The sequence below is a fragment of the Balaenoptera ricei genome, chromosome 21 (assembly GCF_028023285.1).
Source record: "Balaenoptera ricei isolate mBalRic1 chromosome 21, mBalRic1.hap2, whole genome shotgun sequence".
Taxonomy (NCBI): domain Eukaryota; kingdom Metazoa; phylum Chordata; class Mammalia; order Artiodactyla; family Balaenopteridae; genus Balaenoptera; species Balaenoptera ricei.
Genome location: NC_082659.1, coordinates 32,053,443 through 32,070,867, shown reverse-complemented (window position 1 = coordinate 32,070,867; position 17,425 = coordinate 32,053,443). Strand labels below are relative to the sequence as shown.

The window sequence follows — 17,425 nt, the reverse complement described above, 5'->3', positions numbered from 1 at the left end:
CCACGTCCTGGGTCGTCATCTTTGAACAGTAACTCCAGTTGAACTTGCGGAAGTAAATTAATTTCTACTTCCTTAGAACGCTGAATCAGCATTGCATAAAGAACTTGCAATATTCAAAACACTGACTAAGAAGTCTGTTTAGTCTGGCCTTTGCCTCAGTAAGCCTCTGGGTGTTTCTCTGAAGGGCATTCCTGTTTCAGTCTCTGCCCAGCACCAGGGGGCGGCCAGGGCCGAGTAACTAAGACCGGAGGGCGGTCATCTCGCTTTTCAGCTGCTGGTCTACAGCATCTTTCACTTAGGAGTCAATCTGCTATTTTTTCAGAGAAATCTTAAACTTCTTAAAAGTTGAGTTCACTTGGCTTTTCCAGTGTGTCTCCGTTAGAAGTGGCAGGGGGGACACTGCTCTAACGGGTTCAAGGACAAATGGGATGAGCCTGACAGATTAGGGATCCTGATTTCTCTCATCGCAAGGACGTGAGCAGAGAATTACTTTGTGGCATCTGCACTCACTGTGAACTTACAGCCAAGACTCCCCTCGGTCCCACTGTCTGTAGACAGGTGTTTTGAGTCCTCAAGGGTGAATGCTTTGTGGGACAGGGAGAAAGACCAGGGGATATGAAGCAGGACCCTTTTGGAAGGATGTGATTGATCTGGCTGGTTTAGCATCTTTATTAAACACGTTCTAGATTGCCCAGCCCAGGAAGAGATGGTCAGACCAGTTTTTGGTGATGGTAGATTCTGTAGGCTTTCTGTGCTGTTTGATAAACGGTATAAAGGACTGAGGAATGTAAAAAGCTAAATAAATCCTAGAGGACTGGAAAAGGCAGCTAAAATAGGCCACGGCTATAAATTCCTCGTAAGAGCTGTTGCATTTTGAGCCATGGGGCTTGTGGCGTATGGCCAGGCAGAGGGAGTGGCCGGGAGAGCTGCCGGCTGAAGAGCCCACTCGTCCGGGTGTATTTGTCCCCATCTAAGGCCTGATCTTCCAGCTCGGAACGCTGCCCCTTCCAGACACCTCATTTGTTAGAGTGAAGTCGTTAAGCAAGTGGGCGGACTGAATTCATTTATCCCCTCATGGATGAATGAGATGCAGAACTCCAGAACAGACAATATTTCCCTTACTAAGAAAACTTGGCTTATTTCCCAAACTCTTGCTAACATGAGGGTCACGGAAGGCACAGGGGACCAGTTTCCCAGAGTTGCCTTGTCTTAGGGATTCTGATTTAGAATAATAAAAACAAAAGACTGATTTAAAATGTAATAATTTAGAATCGGAAGTGTAACGAGATGAACCAAATGTGTGGGCTGGACCTAGTTGGCAGGTTACACGGGAAGCGGGATGGTGGGGAGGAGTCTTGATGAGCTTTGTGGCATGGGAGGTGGGGGGATGAGTCAGATGTCCAGTGTGTCAGTGACCGACAGCTGACGATCGTGATCGCATCATCTCTGGGTCAGGAGTCCTGGGGCAGCTTCACTGAGCGCCTCTGACTCGGGGTCTCTCCCCAGCTGCTCTCGGGGTCAGCCCTGACCAGGGCTGCGGTCACCTCCAGGCTCAATTTGGGTGGATCTGCTTCCAAGCTCTCTCTCACTTGGCTGTTGGCAGTTCCTTGCCACGTGGCCTCTCCACAGAGCTTCTCACAGCCGGAGCCTCTTTGTCAACGAGTGACACCGCATGACTTTACCACTTTCTGTTCTTTAGACGAGGGTCACTGGGTCCAGCCTAACTCGAGGGGAGGAGGCTACACGAAAGGACTCGTACAGGAGGTGGGGTCATTGGGGGCCATTTTAGGGCTGCCGCCCCCTAGTAGCTTCTGGCTCTGGTGATGGAGCTCTCCCAGGATAGAAGGTGTTTCTGGGGGACCTCAGGCTTCCGTCAGCATGGTGGGCTGGCCTCCCCCAGATGGTGCAGGAACGGGCACTGCCAGCTTGTGGCTTTTGCATTTTCCCTCTTCTGTGGCCTCAGCCAGGGGTTTGTCTCTTGGACCCTTGGCTGAGGGCAGTGAAGATCTAGGCAAAAATTATGTGTGTGTTCCTGAGCATTTTCTAGAGAGAGGGTGAGTCCATAATGACCCTGAAAAGTTTAAAAACCACTGGTCTACGTTGACCTTGCACTTCCTCTTCAAGCTCGATTCGAACAAGATACCAGAGCCCGATTGATTACAGTCGGTAACTATTTGATCAGTTATGCTGACATTGAAGATTATTAAGATTATTCCCTAATCCTAACCCTAACTCTAATAATTTTTTTAAATTATTTATTTATTTATTTATGGCTGTGTTGGGTCTTCGTTTCTGTGCGAGGGCTTTCTCCAGTTGCGGAGAGCCGGGGCCACTCTTCATCGCGGTGCGCGGGCCTCTCACTATCGCGGCCTCTGTTGTTGCGGAGCACAGGCTCCAGATGCGCAGGCTCAGTAGCTGTGGCTCACGGGCCCAGCTGCTCCGCGGCATGTGGGATCCTCCCAGACCAGGGCTCGAACCCGTGTCCCCTGCATTAGCAGGCAGATTCTCAGCCACTGTGCCACCAGGGAAGCCCCTAACTCTAATAATTTTTTGAAAAAAAGATTCCCAGGTCACCTTGGCGGGCATTTTGGGTGTTATTAGATCAGCTTTTTCCCCATTTATACAAAAAGTTAACATAGGTGGGAGGAAATAACCCCCAAAAATGCTTTTTAGGAAAATAAATGGTACAAAGCCCACGTTCTTGTGAAAAACAAAATCCTAACTGAATGTGGCTCTCGGAAACCCAGGTTTATGGCAGAAATCAAGCTGGCACCTCAGAAGGTGAAATGTTGACAGAAGGGAACTGAAAACTCAGTGTCGGGAAGACCCAGGACATGGAAATGCAGCCCAGACCCTGGCGTCTGTGCACTTGACAACATCGCTGTGTCTCCGCATGCCAGCCCTCGGGGCCACTGAAATTCCCTGTAATCCTGAATCATCCTGGGGTGGGGTCAGAGTTCACGTATATTTGCCATTTCTACCTGCTTAGGCCTGAAAGTCATTTTAGAAACATTTCCATCCAAAGTGGCCAAATAATAGTACACACAAAGCATCTATATGTAAAAAGGTTGACACTTTTTTGGGAATTTATTTACATGGAACACATCATCCCCAGAGATCCCCAGGTTCACGAGACATTAACCACAGATGGTTTTCTCTTTTATGCACATGACTCTCTGGTGACTGACCTCTATGGTAACTACACTGTCTCCTTTTTGGATGAGAAGAAAACTTCTCTAGGCCGTCCGTTAAAACAGAAGCTAAGACCTCCCTGATATTCATTAGAACGGGTTTTCCTTCAGATCATACTGTAACTAGATTTTTTTTTTAAGCTTCCCCCGCTGTTTTTTCCCCTTCAAACGTGTTTTTTAAAGGGTGTGATCAGTTTCTTCAGGAGGAAGTTATCGGAGGATATTTGGGGTTAAGAAGCTGAAGAGCGGACGTCTTACCTGTGCCCTCTCCCCCAACAGGCACTGCTGGATTCCCTGGGGGAGAAGGGCCCTGTGTCCGTGGCCTGTGGAGGGGAGAGCCCGCTGGACGGCATCTGCCTCAGTGAATCAGACAAGACCGCCGTGCTCACCCTGATACGAGAAGAGGTAAAGGCTTCCTCGCTGCGTCCGCTTCTGGCCCCGTTTCTTTGTAAAGCCCGTGTGCCAGTGGGTAGGTTCCATCTCTGCTGGCTTGAGTTCTTTCTCCCTGGCTGGAAGTCCCTGTTTCCTCCACTTGTAGCTCGTATAAAGGGCTCCCTGTAAAACGCCTCGTTGGAGCTGGATTCCTGGCCTCCTGGTATCCAGAGGGCAAAGCTGACGCTTGGAAATATCCTTGAGAACTTTTGTACACTTCTTTATCTTTTAGCCCTGAAGTTTTACATATCACATTTTGCTAACTTTACCCACGTATGTAACTAAATCAGCACCTTCATTCCACAGAGAATATATGCTCGTGCCTAAAAGTTTCTTCAGTTCTAGACTTGCAGGAATGTAACATTGTTTCCTACCTTCATCCATTCTTTTTTTTTTTTTTTTTTTTTTTTAAACTTTTTTTTTTTTTTTAAATTAATTAATTAATTAATTTATTTTTGGCTGTGCTGGGTCTTCGTTTCTGTGCGAGGGCTTTCTCCAGCTGCGGCAAGTGGGGGCCACTCCTCATCGCGGTGCGCGGGCCTCTCACTGTCGCGGCCTCTCCCGTTGCGGAGCACAGGCTCCAGACGCGCAGGCTCAGTAGTTGTGGCTCACGGGCCCAGTTGCTCCGTGGCATGTGGGATCTTCCCAGACCAGGGCTTGAATCCGTGTCCCCTGCATTGGCAGGCAGATTCTCAACCACTGCACCACCGGGGAAGCCCCATCCATTCTTTTTTTTTCTTTTTTTTTTCCTTTCAGAGTTATTTTATTCAGAAACAAGCAATTATAAATATATGTATCTTTTCTTCCCTCTTTTAGACAAATGGTAGAATACTACATATACCATTCTGTACCTTGCTTTTCTCACTTAAAAATACATCATGCTGATCATTCCATATTAGTATTTAATGCATGCCTACTTCCTTTTCTTTTTATAAATTTATTTATTTATTATTATTATTATTATTTTTTAATTTATTTATTTTATCGATTTATTTGTTTGGCTGCATTGGGTCTTCGTTGCTGCACGCGGGCTTTCTCTAGTTGCGGCAAACGGGGGCTACTCTTCATTGCGGTGGATTCTCTTGTTGCAGAGTACGGGCTCTAGGCACGCGGGCTTCAGTAGTTGCAGCACGCAGGCTCAGTAGTTGTGGCTGGCGGGCTCTAGAGCACGGGCTCAGTAGTTGTGGCGCATGGGCTTAGTTGCTCCACGGCATGTGGGATCTTCCCGGACCAGGGTTCGAACCCGTGTCCCCTGCATTGGCAGGCGGATTCTTAACCACTGCGCCACCAGGGAAGCCCGCGTGCCTACTTCTTTTTCACATCTGTATAGTGTCCCACAGCCAAATTGGGTCATCAAGGACTTAAGTTCTTGCCATTTCATCTTCAGCGTACTGGCCTGTCCCGTTCAATGTCATAGGTCAGCTCCCCTCATGGTCCTAAGATGGCTGCTACAGCTCCATGCTTCATACTGCAGACATCAGTGCCTAGCATTAGAAAACGTCTAATTCTCGCCATTCACCTCTCTTTAGGAGCAAAGTCCTCTTTTTTAGGACTTTCCCAAAAGTCCCCAGCAGACTTCCTCTCACATCTTAATGCCTGTAATCCCTTCATCCATTCTTTAATTAAAGAACTCAACTCTCGAATCCCTGTATCGTGTTTATTGAACACCTTCTGTTCAAAACAGATCTCTGCTAGGCCTTTCCTGGGTGATCTGGAAAATGTGAAAGACACTGTTAGGTACCATTAATCAGTCACCTCCCTCCTCTGTTATGTTTCTCTGCTGTATTTTATGTGTTTGGTTTGTGTGTTTCTTGATGATTCCACCTTATTTTTAAGAAGGTAATTCCCTCAGTGTAGCGACTTAATTTTTATAATATAATGAGAGTGGTTAAGTACCTCTGACCTAGGTCTTTCGAACTGTTAAAACATAGCAATAAGTTGGTAATTAGGAGTGTCAGCTAGTCCTGTTGTCAAAACTTAGGCGCTGTGGTAAGGAGGCCCCTACAAAATCTTGTAAATGAGAAAAATGACTTCTTCTTTCTCCTGAGAGTTAAAACTATAAGAGGACCACCAGATGCATCAAAGATGTGCCTGATCCCCTGAAGCAGACAGGTTGGCTTCTAGTTCTTGAGATCCTGATTGATGGCACCAAAATAAAGATTGTACCAACTAGAAAGAAGCACAGAGAAGTATAATCACAGGAGAACGATAGATGCCCATCTAAGCTCTGTGCAGGGCAAATGGCATTTGAGGCCATGAATTTAGAGTGTTTCTTTCCAGTTAGCACGAGCCTCCCAAACGCAGCGATATGGGTTCTGGTCTGGCGAGCAAGACCTTGCCAACAGTGAGATGGACGCCTCTGCCTAGAGGAACTTCGGGGCCCTGTTCTGACTCAATTGGAAATCTCTGCGGAAAGAGACTGTCTGGTCAGGCCAACTTCCACCGCTCTGATTTTGTGGCAGTTTCATTTCTCAGCCCAATTAAATTGGTGCTCTGGCGTCTCCCTTGGTTAAGATGAGTCTCTGCCAGACAAATGGCTCAGCTGTTGGCATCCTGACCCAGCAGGGTTCTGGGCTGAGAGCCAGACCCCGGACCGAGCTGGAGTTAACAGAGATGGTAATAACCACTTGGAGCTTTCCTGGGAGAGGTTCTGGTCACCTTCATCCTGGTGACCACGTTCCAGCGTCCTCTGCAGCTGAGAGCATTTCCCCAGTGTTTGTGAGCATTATACACAGATGTTGAGGTTTTTTTATTCCTAATGTAGATTGACTGCCTTCGGATGGACCTGCTTGTGTGTTGTTTTCAGGCTCTAGTCTTAAATTCAAGAGATTGAGTAGGTAAAACCAAGCTTTATCTCCATTATAATCTAGATAATCACTAAAGAGATGGAAGCAAATGAATGGAAGAAAAAATACGAAGAAACCCGACAAGAAGTCTTGGAGATGAGGTTAGACTGGAGGTTTGCGGGAGGGGTGGGTACCTTTATGCATTTTTAGATTTAATACAAAGGAAGTGATGACAGTATTTGCTTACACAGAACCAGCTGTTGAGAACTCGAGGGCTTTGCTATTTGCACCTTAATTTGTGACTGATGGTGTCATTTCCGGAGGATTGCCGACCAGTTATTGTATTCAAATGCTGTAGCTCATTTTGGGTTGTTCAGAACATTGCAAATAAGCAGAACCCACATAATTCTTGTCTTTTGAAAAGACAAATTTGTGCAAAAATATCCATTTGATATTTGATATTATAACAGAAATACAGAGATTTATTGACATACTCAATTATGGAAACACTATAATTTATAAAACGAATTATACATGGTAGCTTCAAATTTCACAACTACAAAATAGATTATAAAAAGCATGTTAACAGGAAACAAAACTGAGTTTACATTGAAATCTCTTTATTTTTGCTGCTCACTCCCTAGAGTTAGGAGCTGTGAAATAACTAAAGATGGCATCAAAGAGTGGGGGGCATAAATAATTTATAAACTGTGCAGTCGGCACTTGAATGATTAAGAAACATTTTAAATATGTCCACTCTAATCTGTGGCTCTTGTATTATTTGGTTTCTTGAGCATTTACTGGGTGTAAGTCCCTGTGCAGGCATGGTGGGGAGGAAGGCACAGCCCCCGACCTTGGGGAGCTTACAGCAGCCATCGTAAGAACTTGGATGCAGGGTCAGTGTGATAGGCGCCGCCAGTGAGGGGCGGGGGAGTGGTCACTTCTCACGATGGGGGATGAGGTCACAGGGAGGGGCACTCGTCACTGGGCAGGATCAGGAAAACACTGCACTTCCCTAAAAGAAAGGTTAACACGGCAGGGCGATCTTTAAACCTCTTTGAATAACTAAAATACTTCTGGAATTAGGACAATCAAATAAAACCTGGATCTGAATCAGAGGGGACCCACTGCCTGTAAGAGTGGTTTGGGGCCAGGGGAAGCCTGAACTCAGGTCAGGTCTCTTAGGAAGAGCCCCAAGAATGTCCTTAACTTACTTTGTAAAAGATTCACTTCTCTAAGCAGAATTCACGTATTGCCTTGGGGGTCATTCACACAAGTGCAAAGAAAAGGTGAAGGCAGTTGTTTCTATAAATAGAACAAAAACCTTGTTAAACAAAATCTCAAGAAAAACCTTTCTGAACATTAACAAATCTTAGGTTAAGCGTAAAAAAAAGGAGGAGCCCCAAAGCAGGTAACTGGGTTATGTAAGTTTGTCAGTACATGTTAATGTGTTTAATTGTTTGGGGCAGCGATTCTCCAACTTCCACTGTTAATAAAATTCTCTTCTGATAAGTTTTTGTTTGTTTGTTTAAGGAAAATTGTGGCTGAGTATGAGGAGACCATTGCCCAAATGATCGGTAAGGAAGTTGTTTTCTAGGGCGTGAGCGGTGGGATCCAAAGGTGATCTTCAAATCAGACTATAAATGTCAGTTTGTCCATCCCGGAGATACAAGCGATTCTTATCATTTGCAGTAGTTGATGAAGTTGCCCAAACACTGAATTAGCCGATACTGAATCACAGATCCTCAGGAGAGCTCGCCTTATGGGTGTTGCCGTCTAAAGACACCTTATTCAAGGTGTACTGTTGACTCATTAACACTGAGCTCACGGCCAGTGCTGCAGTTCACGCCAGGACAGAGCTCATCTCACACGGGTTTTCCCTCTAAGACACCTCCAGCCCTGTGGCCCTTAGGACACGAGACAGCCCCGCAGCCTAGGCTTGGGGCCCATTTCAAAATCCCCAACAGGAAGCACAAAAATGCCAGAAACGTGGCCCTAAGTAGACTGAAAAGGACACTTGTTTGCAGTATGAAACGAGGCAGAGCATCGCCTTGTCCAGCTTCAGCCGAGAACGTGCCCGGCAGGTGACTCCGGTTCTCTGCCATTCCACGCGTGTCCCCGAACGGCCGGGGGCGCACCACACATACTGATTTGGGGGCTGCACATAGACTATAGCGAGCAGGGCATCTGCAGATGATGAGGATCGCTGTCGTTAGGTTCCCTTTAGGGGACGGCAGACACTCGAGTTCCAGCACCAGGGTGGGCGGCCTCACCTCGCCCTTCGTACCCCCGGGGGGGCGTCTCTGCTCTGATGCAGCGGCCTCACTCCGCTGCAGGTGCTGGTTTCCCTGCGCCAGACCCGTCGGTGCCTTTAGAAAAGGACAGCTCTTCACCCTCCTGCATTGCATTTAGAACCTCTCGTAGCCTCTGTTGTAAGGACCGACTCCCTAAGTCAGTCAGGTCTTTCTGCATTAACTTAGGCGGCGAGATGATATTTTCTGCCGTCCACATCACCTGACGCCCGGGTAGATGCATGGCGCCCGCCCTCGGCTCCTCTGGGTCTCCGCTCACATCTCTCCTCTGACAGAGGCTGCTCACCCCTCTTGCCCGGCTGTGTCTCCCCCGCCAGAAGGGCAGTCCTTGAGGGTGGAACCTTTGTTACCTTCCCTGCTGGGTTCCCCGACCCAGCGTACTGCCTGGTGGCTCGGGAGGGCGGCTGTGAGCTGTGTGTTGAGAGAACGTGCGTTGCTTCTGATCATGACTCACAGAAGATGAACAGAGGACGAGTATGACCTCTCAGAAGAGCTTCCAGCAGCTGACCATGGAGAAGGAGCAGGCCCTGGCCGACCTAAACTCGGTGGAAAGGTCCCTCTCCGACCTGTTCAGGAGATACGAGAACCTGAAAGGCGTCCTGGAAGGGTTCAAGAAGGTAGCCCGTCCTTTGCCTTCTGCCTCCCTGGTGGTGTGTCTTGGTTCTGGGTCTTCAAACGCACGTGCCAGAGGTGCGGGTGGCCTAGAAACAGGGAATCGGGGCCCCTGGGTGGCGTGTCTTGGTCATTCGTCTCCTGGGTCAGGTCAGGAAGCCTTGGACACGACCGGAGTGTGGCACGGAGCGTAAGAACCGTGGGACCCTCAGACTTAGGAGAATTCTAGAAATGTTCTTTTTGATTATTCACCAATTTAATATTAGTAAAAGTAAAAGGGAGTCAAGCCATAGCACTGAAAAATACAGGCTGCATATTCTGGAAGAAAGTAAGTGTAAAGTTTCAAATTTAGTGTAAGTGAGCATATTGATTTGATTTGGTTATACACCATCACTAAGAACATTTATAGCAGTGAACACTTTTTTTTTTTTTTTTTCACATTAACCATAAAAATGACTGTCCGGTTTGTCTAAAATGGGGATCAGCTTGCCCTTCAGTTTTGAATATCTGCCCTTCCTAAAGCAGGTGTGTCAGTGTAACTTACTGTATGATTTGAAAGTTAATACATGAAGAAGTTATCTACAGTTTCTTCAGTGAGAATTATCTGTGCCTGTTTCAAACTACAATGGAGTCTTATTTGGAGGCATCTGAATATATTAGGTTTTTTCATTTTTTTTTTTAAATGAAAACCTTGATATGTGGTATGTTACTAGTAGAAGGAAAACAAAATGACTTGTTTCTTTCACTTTAAATTGTCACTTGGGAACAGAATGAAGAAGCCTTGAAAAAATGTGCTCAGGATTACTTAGCCAGAGTTAAACAAGAAGAGCAGCGGTATCAGGCCCTGAAAATCCACGCGGAGGAAAAACTGGACAAGTAAGAGCTTGTGCATAAGAATTCCACTTTTCCTGATGTTGTGGGAAGATTGACAGAGACGAGAAAAAAAAATCACTATTTTGCAACTCCAGGTCGCACTTGTGTGTACCTGTGTGTCTTATTTAGTTTTTTGAATAGGTGGACTCTTCACAAGGTTCAGACATTAAAAAGAATAAAAAGATACAGTCTCTCCCTCCCACCCCCTCCCCCTCCCCCTCCCAGTGGGTTCCCACCTCTTTCCTCACCCCAGAAAATCGTTCTTTTTCCCCCCACCCCAGCTGTATTGAGCTATAACTGACATAAGACATTGTGTAAGCTTAAGGTGTACGACATTGAGTTGATACATTTATATACATATCACCATAGAGTTAGCTAATGCTCCATCACGTCACATAAGTACCATTTTTTAAATGTGAGAATCTCCTTTTGTAATGGAGATTTTTATTAATAAAGTCGCTTGCAGGTCTGTTTCATAGATGCCAGTGGTTAGCATTCTGACTCATTGGCTGTGTTAATCCACAGAGATCCCACCTGCTATTGTACTGGGTTAAAAAAAATCTTAAGACTGTTGTAGAAACTGTCATGTGATTCTGTTTTCTAGTGGCATGTGAACGTTGAAGGGTCCCGTGTGTCTTTTAAGGTTGATTCTGCCGTTGGTTTGCATTGTGGAAATCTCCTTAGCAGCTGGGTGTAAATGGAATTTTTATAAATTAAAATTGAATCACGTCGCTCACCAGTTCCTCTTCTTCCTCTGTGGTGGAGTCAGTCCTCCTAGTTCTGTGTCACAGGTGTCAGCGGTTAGTACCCTCATCGGGAGCCGCGACTGATGGCAAACCATGTGCTTTTTGTCCCTTTGTTCCATAAACAGAGCCAATGAGGAGATCGCTCAGGTTCGAACAAAAGCAAAGGCTGAGAGCGCCGCTCTCCACGCGGGGCTCCGGAAAGAGCAGATGAAGGTGGAGTCCCTGGAAAGGGCCCTTCAGCAGAAGGTAAGAGGGGCGGTGTCACGCCCACCGAGACCTTTGGTTTCCCACGTCGTCTGGATGAAAGGGGCTTATCTCTGCGCAGACGCTTCAATCCAGCTCCTTTGGGAAGTGACTCAGGTGGCAACAGATACTCCCAGGTGTATTAGTGGGACCCGGCCACAGGCAGGGTGCAGAGAGGAGGTTGCATTAACTGAAGCTCAGAGGACCAAACGCTTAGTTAGGCTCCGAAGCTACCTTTTTTTTCTCTTTTCGTTTTGTTTTTTTTCTGTAATATAATATGTGAAGCCATCTTCCCCCTTCATCGCAATTTCCCCCTCCAGGGGACATTTGGCAACGTCTTGGGGGTATGTTTGGTTGTCACGACTGGGAGATGTTACAGGCATCTATGGTGCACAGGATGCGCCCCGCACCAAGACTGGCCCTGCCCAGATGTGGCCGGAAACTCTGCTACAGAAGTAAACATCAGTGGTGATAACGATCCCCATTCTCTTGCTAATTAGTGACTCTTAGCCTTCATTTTCTGTGCCTCTAGTGTTTTTCTTACTGTGTCTCCAATCATGTTGTCAGGCCTGTGGCATCCATTCAGCCAGGGCAGGGGTTTTTATCATGGCATCTGATAACCCCTAAGACAGTGGCCCCTGGGATCCTTAGACTCTGGGATCCCAGGTCCCTGGGGATGCTGATGGATCAAATGAGGTGAGGCCCAGATACTTATTTTTTTTGTTTTTCTTTCTTTTTTTTTTTTTTTTACAAATACCCCCCAAGTAATTCCTATGATAGCAAGGAAGTTTGACAAACAAACTTCAAGGACAGACTTCAGAGGGCCAGTAATTACCCTCACCCCCTACTCAATAGAAGCATAACTTTGTGAACACAAGACCATTTCTCAGGGGAGAAGGTATAGAGCTTTCCTTTCTTTAAAGGCTTTCTGATGTAGAGAAGTTAAGAACCACTGAGTTGGGATGCCTAGGAAGGAGTATAGCCAGTCTGGGGGCTATTTCACTGTGATCTGTTATCTCGGGACACAGCCTGCATCATCACATCATTTATCTTTCAGAACCAAGAAATTGAAGAACTGACAAAAATCTGTGACGAGCTGATTGCAAAGCTGGGAAAGACGGACTGAGTTTCCCCTGTTAGCTCGGCAGATCTGCATTTGGCTGCTTCTCTCGTGACCACGATTATCTTGCCTTATCCAGGAATAATTGCCCCTTTGCAGAGAAAAAAAAAAAACCACGGAACTTTACAAAAGCACATGCCCACCGCTGCCTGTCCCGCTTTGCTGCCGACGCACCCGCCCGGGAGGCGCCACTGGAGGATTTACTGCGCAGCCGCGGAAGGAGTGGCCTGACCGAGCCGTCCGGCTCAGTGAGACGGGCTGCCAAGTCTGGGCAGGATTCTCTATCTTTGGTTTGTTTTAAAGTCATCTTTACTTTCCCCAAGTGCGTTCAGTGTATGAGTTTATGGCTACTATTTGGGACCATATCCTGTCCACCACCTGTCTGATTTTTTTAAAAATTTATTTCATCTTTTACATTTAATTTTCAATATTAGTGGTTTTATTTGAGGAGATAATTTGGCCTATTGTTACTTCCAGTTGAGTACCCATTTATACACACGCTGTCTCTCACACACACGCACGCATGCACGCACGCATATTTATATATGCTGCTGCGTTTTGTTTCCCTGAAGCATAATCAAATAAGAACTTCTCTACAGAAGGACATATTTCCATAAATGTAAAACCCATATTTTGAAACAGAGTCCTGTCTCAGAATGCCAACTTCAGAATTTGGGGGGTTGAGGAGGTGAAGCCCCCGGACTCCATGTCTGGCGTGACTCATAACCTCAGACTCAGGTGTCACATAAGGGAGACTGTTGGCCCTAGTGTCCTGTTGCCCCGTACTTGGGACGCTTCTCAGCCTGAATGCAGGCGGCCCCTCTGGAGTTAGTCCTCAGACCCAGGGCATCTACTTTGTGGGATCCCTCACAGCTGGGGTTCGGCAAGTCTGTCCTAGAGCCGTCAGTCTCCTCTGCTTCCATTTGTTGCTCCAAAATCGACATTTGCCCCTCTATTATCTCTCTATTCGGAATATGCAAAGAAAGTCTGCTTGTCAAAGGTTTAGATGATCTTATTTAATTAACTCCATTAGCAATCGTAAGGTGAAGCAACAGTTGGATTTTTGCAAGTTTGATGCATTGTTCTTCAGATTTTTTTTTCCCCAAAGGCAAAAAAAAAAAAAAAAACTTGCAAACTTAAGGACAGTAGAATTTTCAACCAAATGGGCAGGAAAAATCACGCGAGCCACTCCAAAAATCAGTGCGTTTTGAATATTTTTAAACCAAGGCCATTCGAAGACTGGAGGAGGGGAGTGCAGGGAGCAGATCCCCACTCACAAAAGCAAATTCCTCAAGCCGGTCCTGGACTCCATTCAGAGTGGCGGGGCCCCTAACCCCCAATTGGAAGTTTCCCGTGTGAACCCCTCCCATTTGATAGGCGAAACCAAATCCACACAGGTGTTTTAAAGCACTCTTTTGTCTTAATCTGAACACCTTGAGCGTCTTCATGGTGATATGCATTATCTCCAGTACACGTAAGTTTTCATACTTTTCTTGTAAAACTACTGCATGACCCAACTTCAGCAATGAATTGTGCCTCGTGGAGACCCGCTCTAGCTCTTTCGAGATGACTTTTTCTTTAGCCGTGTACTATTCACACGGGTGCAATCTTTAGCTCCAGGGAGGTCAGTAATGTCTTTTAAAGCCAGAAGTCCCGTTTAACCGATATGCATTTCTCACAATTGGTGCTTAGGCTGTGTTTTAAAGCCTACCGTCTTAACATTTTGTACAAAAAAACCCAACAACAACAGAACAACAGAAATGATCTGTGTTTGGAGAAGTGATGTGACAATCGTTTGGGCCCTGAAAGCAGTCGCAGGTTTGATGTGAGTGCCCTGCTACAGCCGTGTCCCTGGACGAGCAGGTGTCTCCAGGCAGTGTGACTGCGGCCTCTTCCAATCCTCCACCACTAGAGAAACTCATTTTGTGTTTTGCAGAAAGAAACATTGCTAAACCTTTTTGCTGCTGTGTTTTGGTGACATATCCATGTTTACCTGTTTCGTATTGCTCTGTTTGACGCATGAAAGGCTTATTATAGGGGTCTCTGTTATAAACCTACAGTCCTCTCTTTTAGGCTTCTTGTGTATAAAAAGAGAAAGTAGCTGTGTGTTGAAACAGAGGTGATGACAATCTTTCCCAAGCACACTGGTGAGAAGAGACCCCTTAAAACTAGACCCTAGGGAGTAAAGTTGCTGCACAAGGAAAACGAAAGGGCCCTTATTCAGTAATACTTGCCACTGGCCTCTCAGCTATGACCATTACAAGGAAATGGTCTTCCTTCTAATTTAATAGATGGATATTCTCCAACAAGAAGAAAAATGTAGCTTGTACAGCTGGCAGATCAAGAGAATATACTGGGCAGAATGAAGTATGTTTGTTTATTTTTTTAAAAACATAAAGGGGAGAAAGAAACTTTTAGTAATCTGGAGAGTAAGAATGTGGCCTAGAATTTTGCTTCAAAACGTGGGCGGGCCAAATTACTCGTAAGCTAGACAGTAATACTCCCTGTGACAAACGTGAAGGGAAAATGAGAGGAAGCCACTGGCCTGGACGGTGGTTTGGGAACGTGAGTGGTCTTGTTGAGGCTCTGGATCCAGAGCCATATCCTAAGTTTTTCATTTTGCCAAAGTATAGATAGTCTTTACCTAAAAGTGTTTTAATTGGAGGATCTATTGGAAGACAGACTGCACAGTTTGTCACTTGGTTGGCTAGTCATTTACAGTCAGACCTCCCAAAATTTACTTTATTTGGAGACACTCGGGGAAGCCAGTGACCTGCCCAGACCTTCTGTTCTGTGAAAACGTCCTGGAAACACTGAGAAGCCCAGTTTGCTCGCATGGCTTCTAGCATCTTCAGACCTAGCCCAAATTAGGAAGTGTAGACGCACATGATGGTGAAAAACTCTGAGGACCTGGCAGCCTTCCAAACTGATACGGAGTCCAAGGGAAGATTTACCTTTCGTTTTGGAGGATGGCTCAAGTTGAATCTTCTTTCCAGCCAGTTACCTTTTTTTGACCCGTCCCACACTTTCTGCAACTCTCACACAAATACTTAGATACTTTAGTACGGGCCTTGGATGCTTACTGACTGATGATAATCCAGCAGAGTAAACTGCCCCAAACGTCCCTGGGCTGACTCAGTGCAGCCAGAGTGAAGCACTCATTTTACTGAAAGGTAACAGAGGACTTGATGGCTCTAAAGCTCAAAGTGGAGTTGTGATAAGCAGGCAGTGGTGAGTCTGCATGCACTACTAACTGGAGATAATTCAGCGCGTCCTTTTTCAGTGGAGTGAAATCCCTAAAGCTCCCTTTTGTTTTCCTTTTGGTTTTTTGCCGCAGTTGGTAGCCATCTCATGAATTGTCCGCGACCGGTGTCTCTTCTTTGTAGTTTTGTGACCATGCAGGCTTGCTCTCGGACTTGGGTGGTTTCTTACTTTATCCTCTTGTTGGGAAGAGAGAAACTAGGTGTTTGAAGGATTAAATGATTCAAGCAAAGTGTTTTAGGGTAAAGATGTATATATTCTGAAGAATTTAAAAGGTAGCAGATTATTATTTGCTTATTAAAGAACAAATAACAGTCTGGGAATCCCAGAATGTCAAGCCAAAAGTCTATAGGGTCATCTTCTTCAAAGATTTTCATAAAGAAGTATTTTAAGGAGACTTCTGTCCAAAAAGGTTTGACTGGCCTCCAGATTCCAGTGATTTGACGAAAGCATCTTGTCACTCAAACCTTGAGTCTCCCATGTAGTAAAGGCAAAGGAATGGACATGATAGATCCTTCTCTCTAAGGCTCTCCTCTGGAAGATTGTATGAACAACAATTTCCAGCAAAGACCCACCCCGTAGTGCCCAGAGCTAGCATTCTGGAGACTAAAGATTGCACTTTCCGTAGTTTTTTCGTCCAAATGCAATCCCATTTCTGTGCCTCTTAGCATGCAGTTAGATTTGGACAAACAAGATTCCTAAGGAATGACTTTATTAACTATAATATGGTTACAGCTACTACATATATATATACACATATATATACACACTGGTTATAGTTGTACTATGGAGATGTCGCGTGCAATGCTGGCCTGTGACGGTCCATCTAGCGCCCTGACTCAGCCGGCGGAGACCAGGCCTGGTGCTGAGGTGTGGTCTGAACCTTCCCTGTATCCATTCATCACTTTAGAACCTTAAAGATGCCAGTTTCTGTCCCTCTGCCTTTTAGCAGCATCTGAAATATGCTCCATAAAGAATCTCCCAGTCACGTTGTTAACTGATGCTCTGTGAATAATTTTCAAGGGGACGTATAAAAATACGAGCTCTGAAACCACCACCACCACCACCACCACCACCACCACCACCACCACCCCCGCCCCCGACCCAGTGCAGGAAGGTCTGCAGATTTCACACTCTCAGCCTCAGGCTTGGTCCTTCCCACCCAGTGAGACAGGATCCAGGCATTTCTTTGAAATCTCAGAGGTAGCAGCAACCTTTTCAGTGTCGCTTTTAGCAAGTGTGTGTTTGCCATTAGATACCCCTGTGTACTAACGTGCCAACAAGTAAATGTTAATTAATTGCACATCTGCTTCCACTGTGTCCCCACGGGTGCCACGAAGTGTGTGAGGAGCCTCGTCCGGAGGAATCTAACGCTGCGTTGACTACTGCTATGAGGGTTGTGTTGTGTGGAATAAATCATCTACATAAATTTTATATGCACAAGTAATTTCCCTTTTATATGTCAGGTAAATATTTGTAAAAGTTATACTCACACAAATGAAATTATTATAATGATTACTAATATATTTTTTCCATGTTTCATTGCCTGAATAAAAACTGTTTATCACTGTTAGATGTGGCTGTGTGGAGACTTTTTTTTATCCTGGTTATAAGTCACTTTATCCCCAAATGTGAAAATTCATGACAGCCTCACTTTTATGGGCTCCATATTTCAGTCTAAAAATACAAAAGGTGACATTTTCGCTACATTCATTTTGTGGGATTTTATGCATTTGGTTAGGTGTGTAATTGAAAACAAAACAAACTTTGGAATTCAGACCTTGCCACATAAATCTCCATGCCTTTGCATCTGTGCAAACAAAGTATTTAATTGCGTGCATCTTGGTTT

General features: G+C 45.6%; 1 protein-coding gene across 15 annotated transcripts in view; it reads left to right on the top strand.

Annotated features, from left to right (window-relative positions):
- Nucleotides 1-17,149, top strand: part of TACC1 (transforming acidic coiled-coil containing protein 1) — a 113,971-nt gene extending 96,822 nt beyond the window's left edge. For all 15 annotated transcript variants that reach the window (XM_059909618.1, XM_059909608.1, XM_059909612.1 and 12 more), the window contains 7 exons: nt 3,471-3,596; nt 6,494-6,570; nt 7,943-7,986; nt 9,178-9,338; nt 10,103-10,209; nt 11,078-11,198; nt 12,253-17,149. In XM_059909618.1, coding sequence (XP_059765601.1) covers nt 3,471-3,596; nt 6,494-6,570; nt 7,943-7,986; nt 9,178-9,338; nt 10,103-10,209; nt 11,078-11,198; nt 12,253-12,321 — 705 coding nt within the window. In that variant the 3' untranslated portion in view covers nt 12,322-17,149. The remainder of the gene's footprint in view (nt 1-3,470; nt 3,597-6,493; nt 6,571-7,942; nt 7,987-9,177; nt 9,339-10,102; nt 10,210-11,077; nt 11,199-12,252) is intronic.
- Nucleotides 17,150-17,425: the final 276 nt, after the last annotated feature.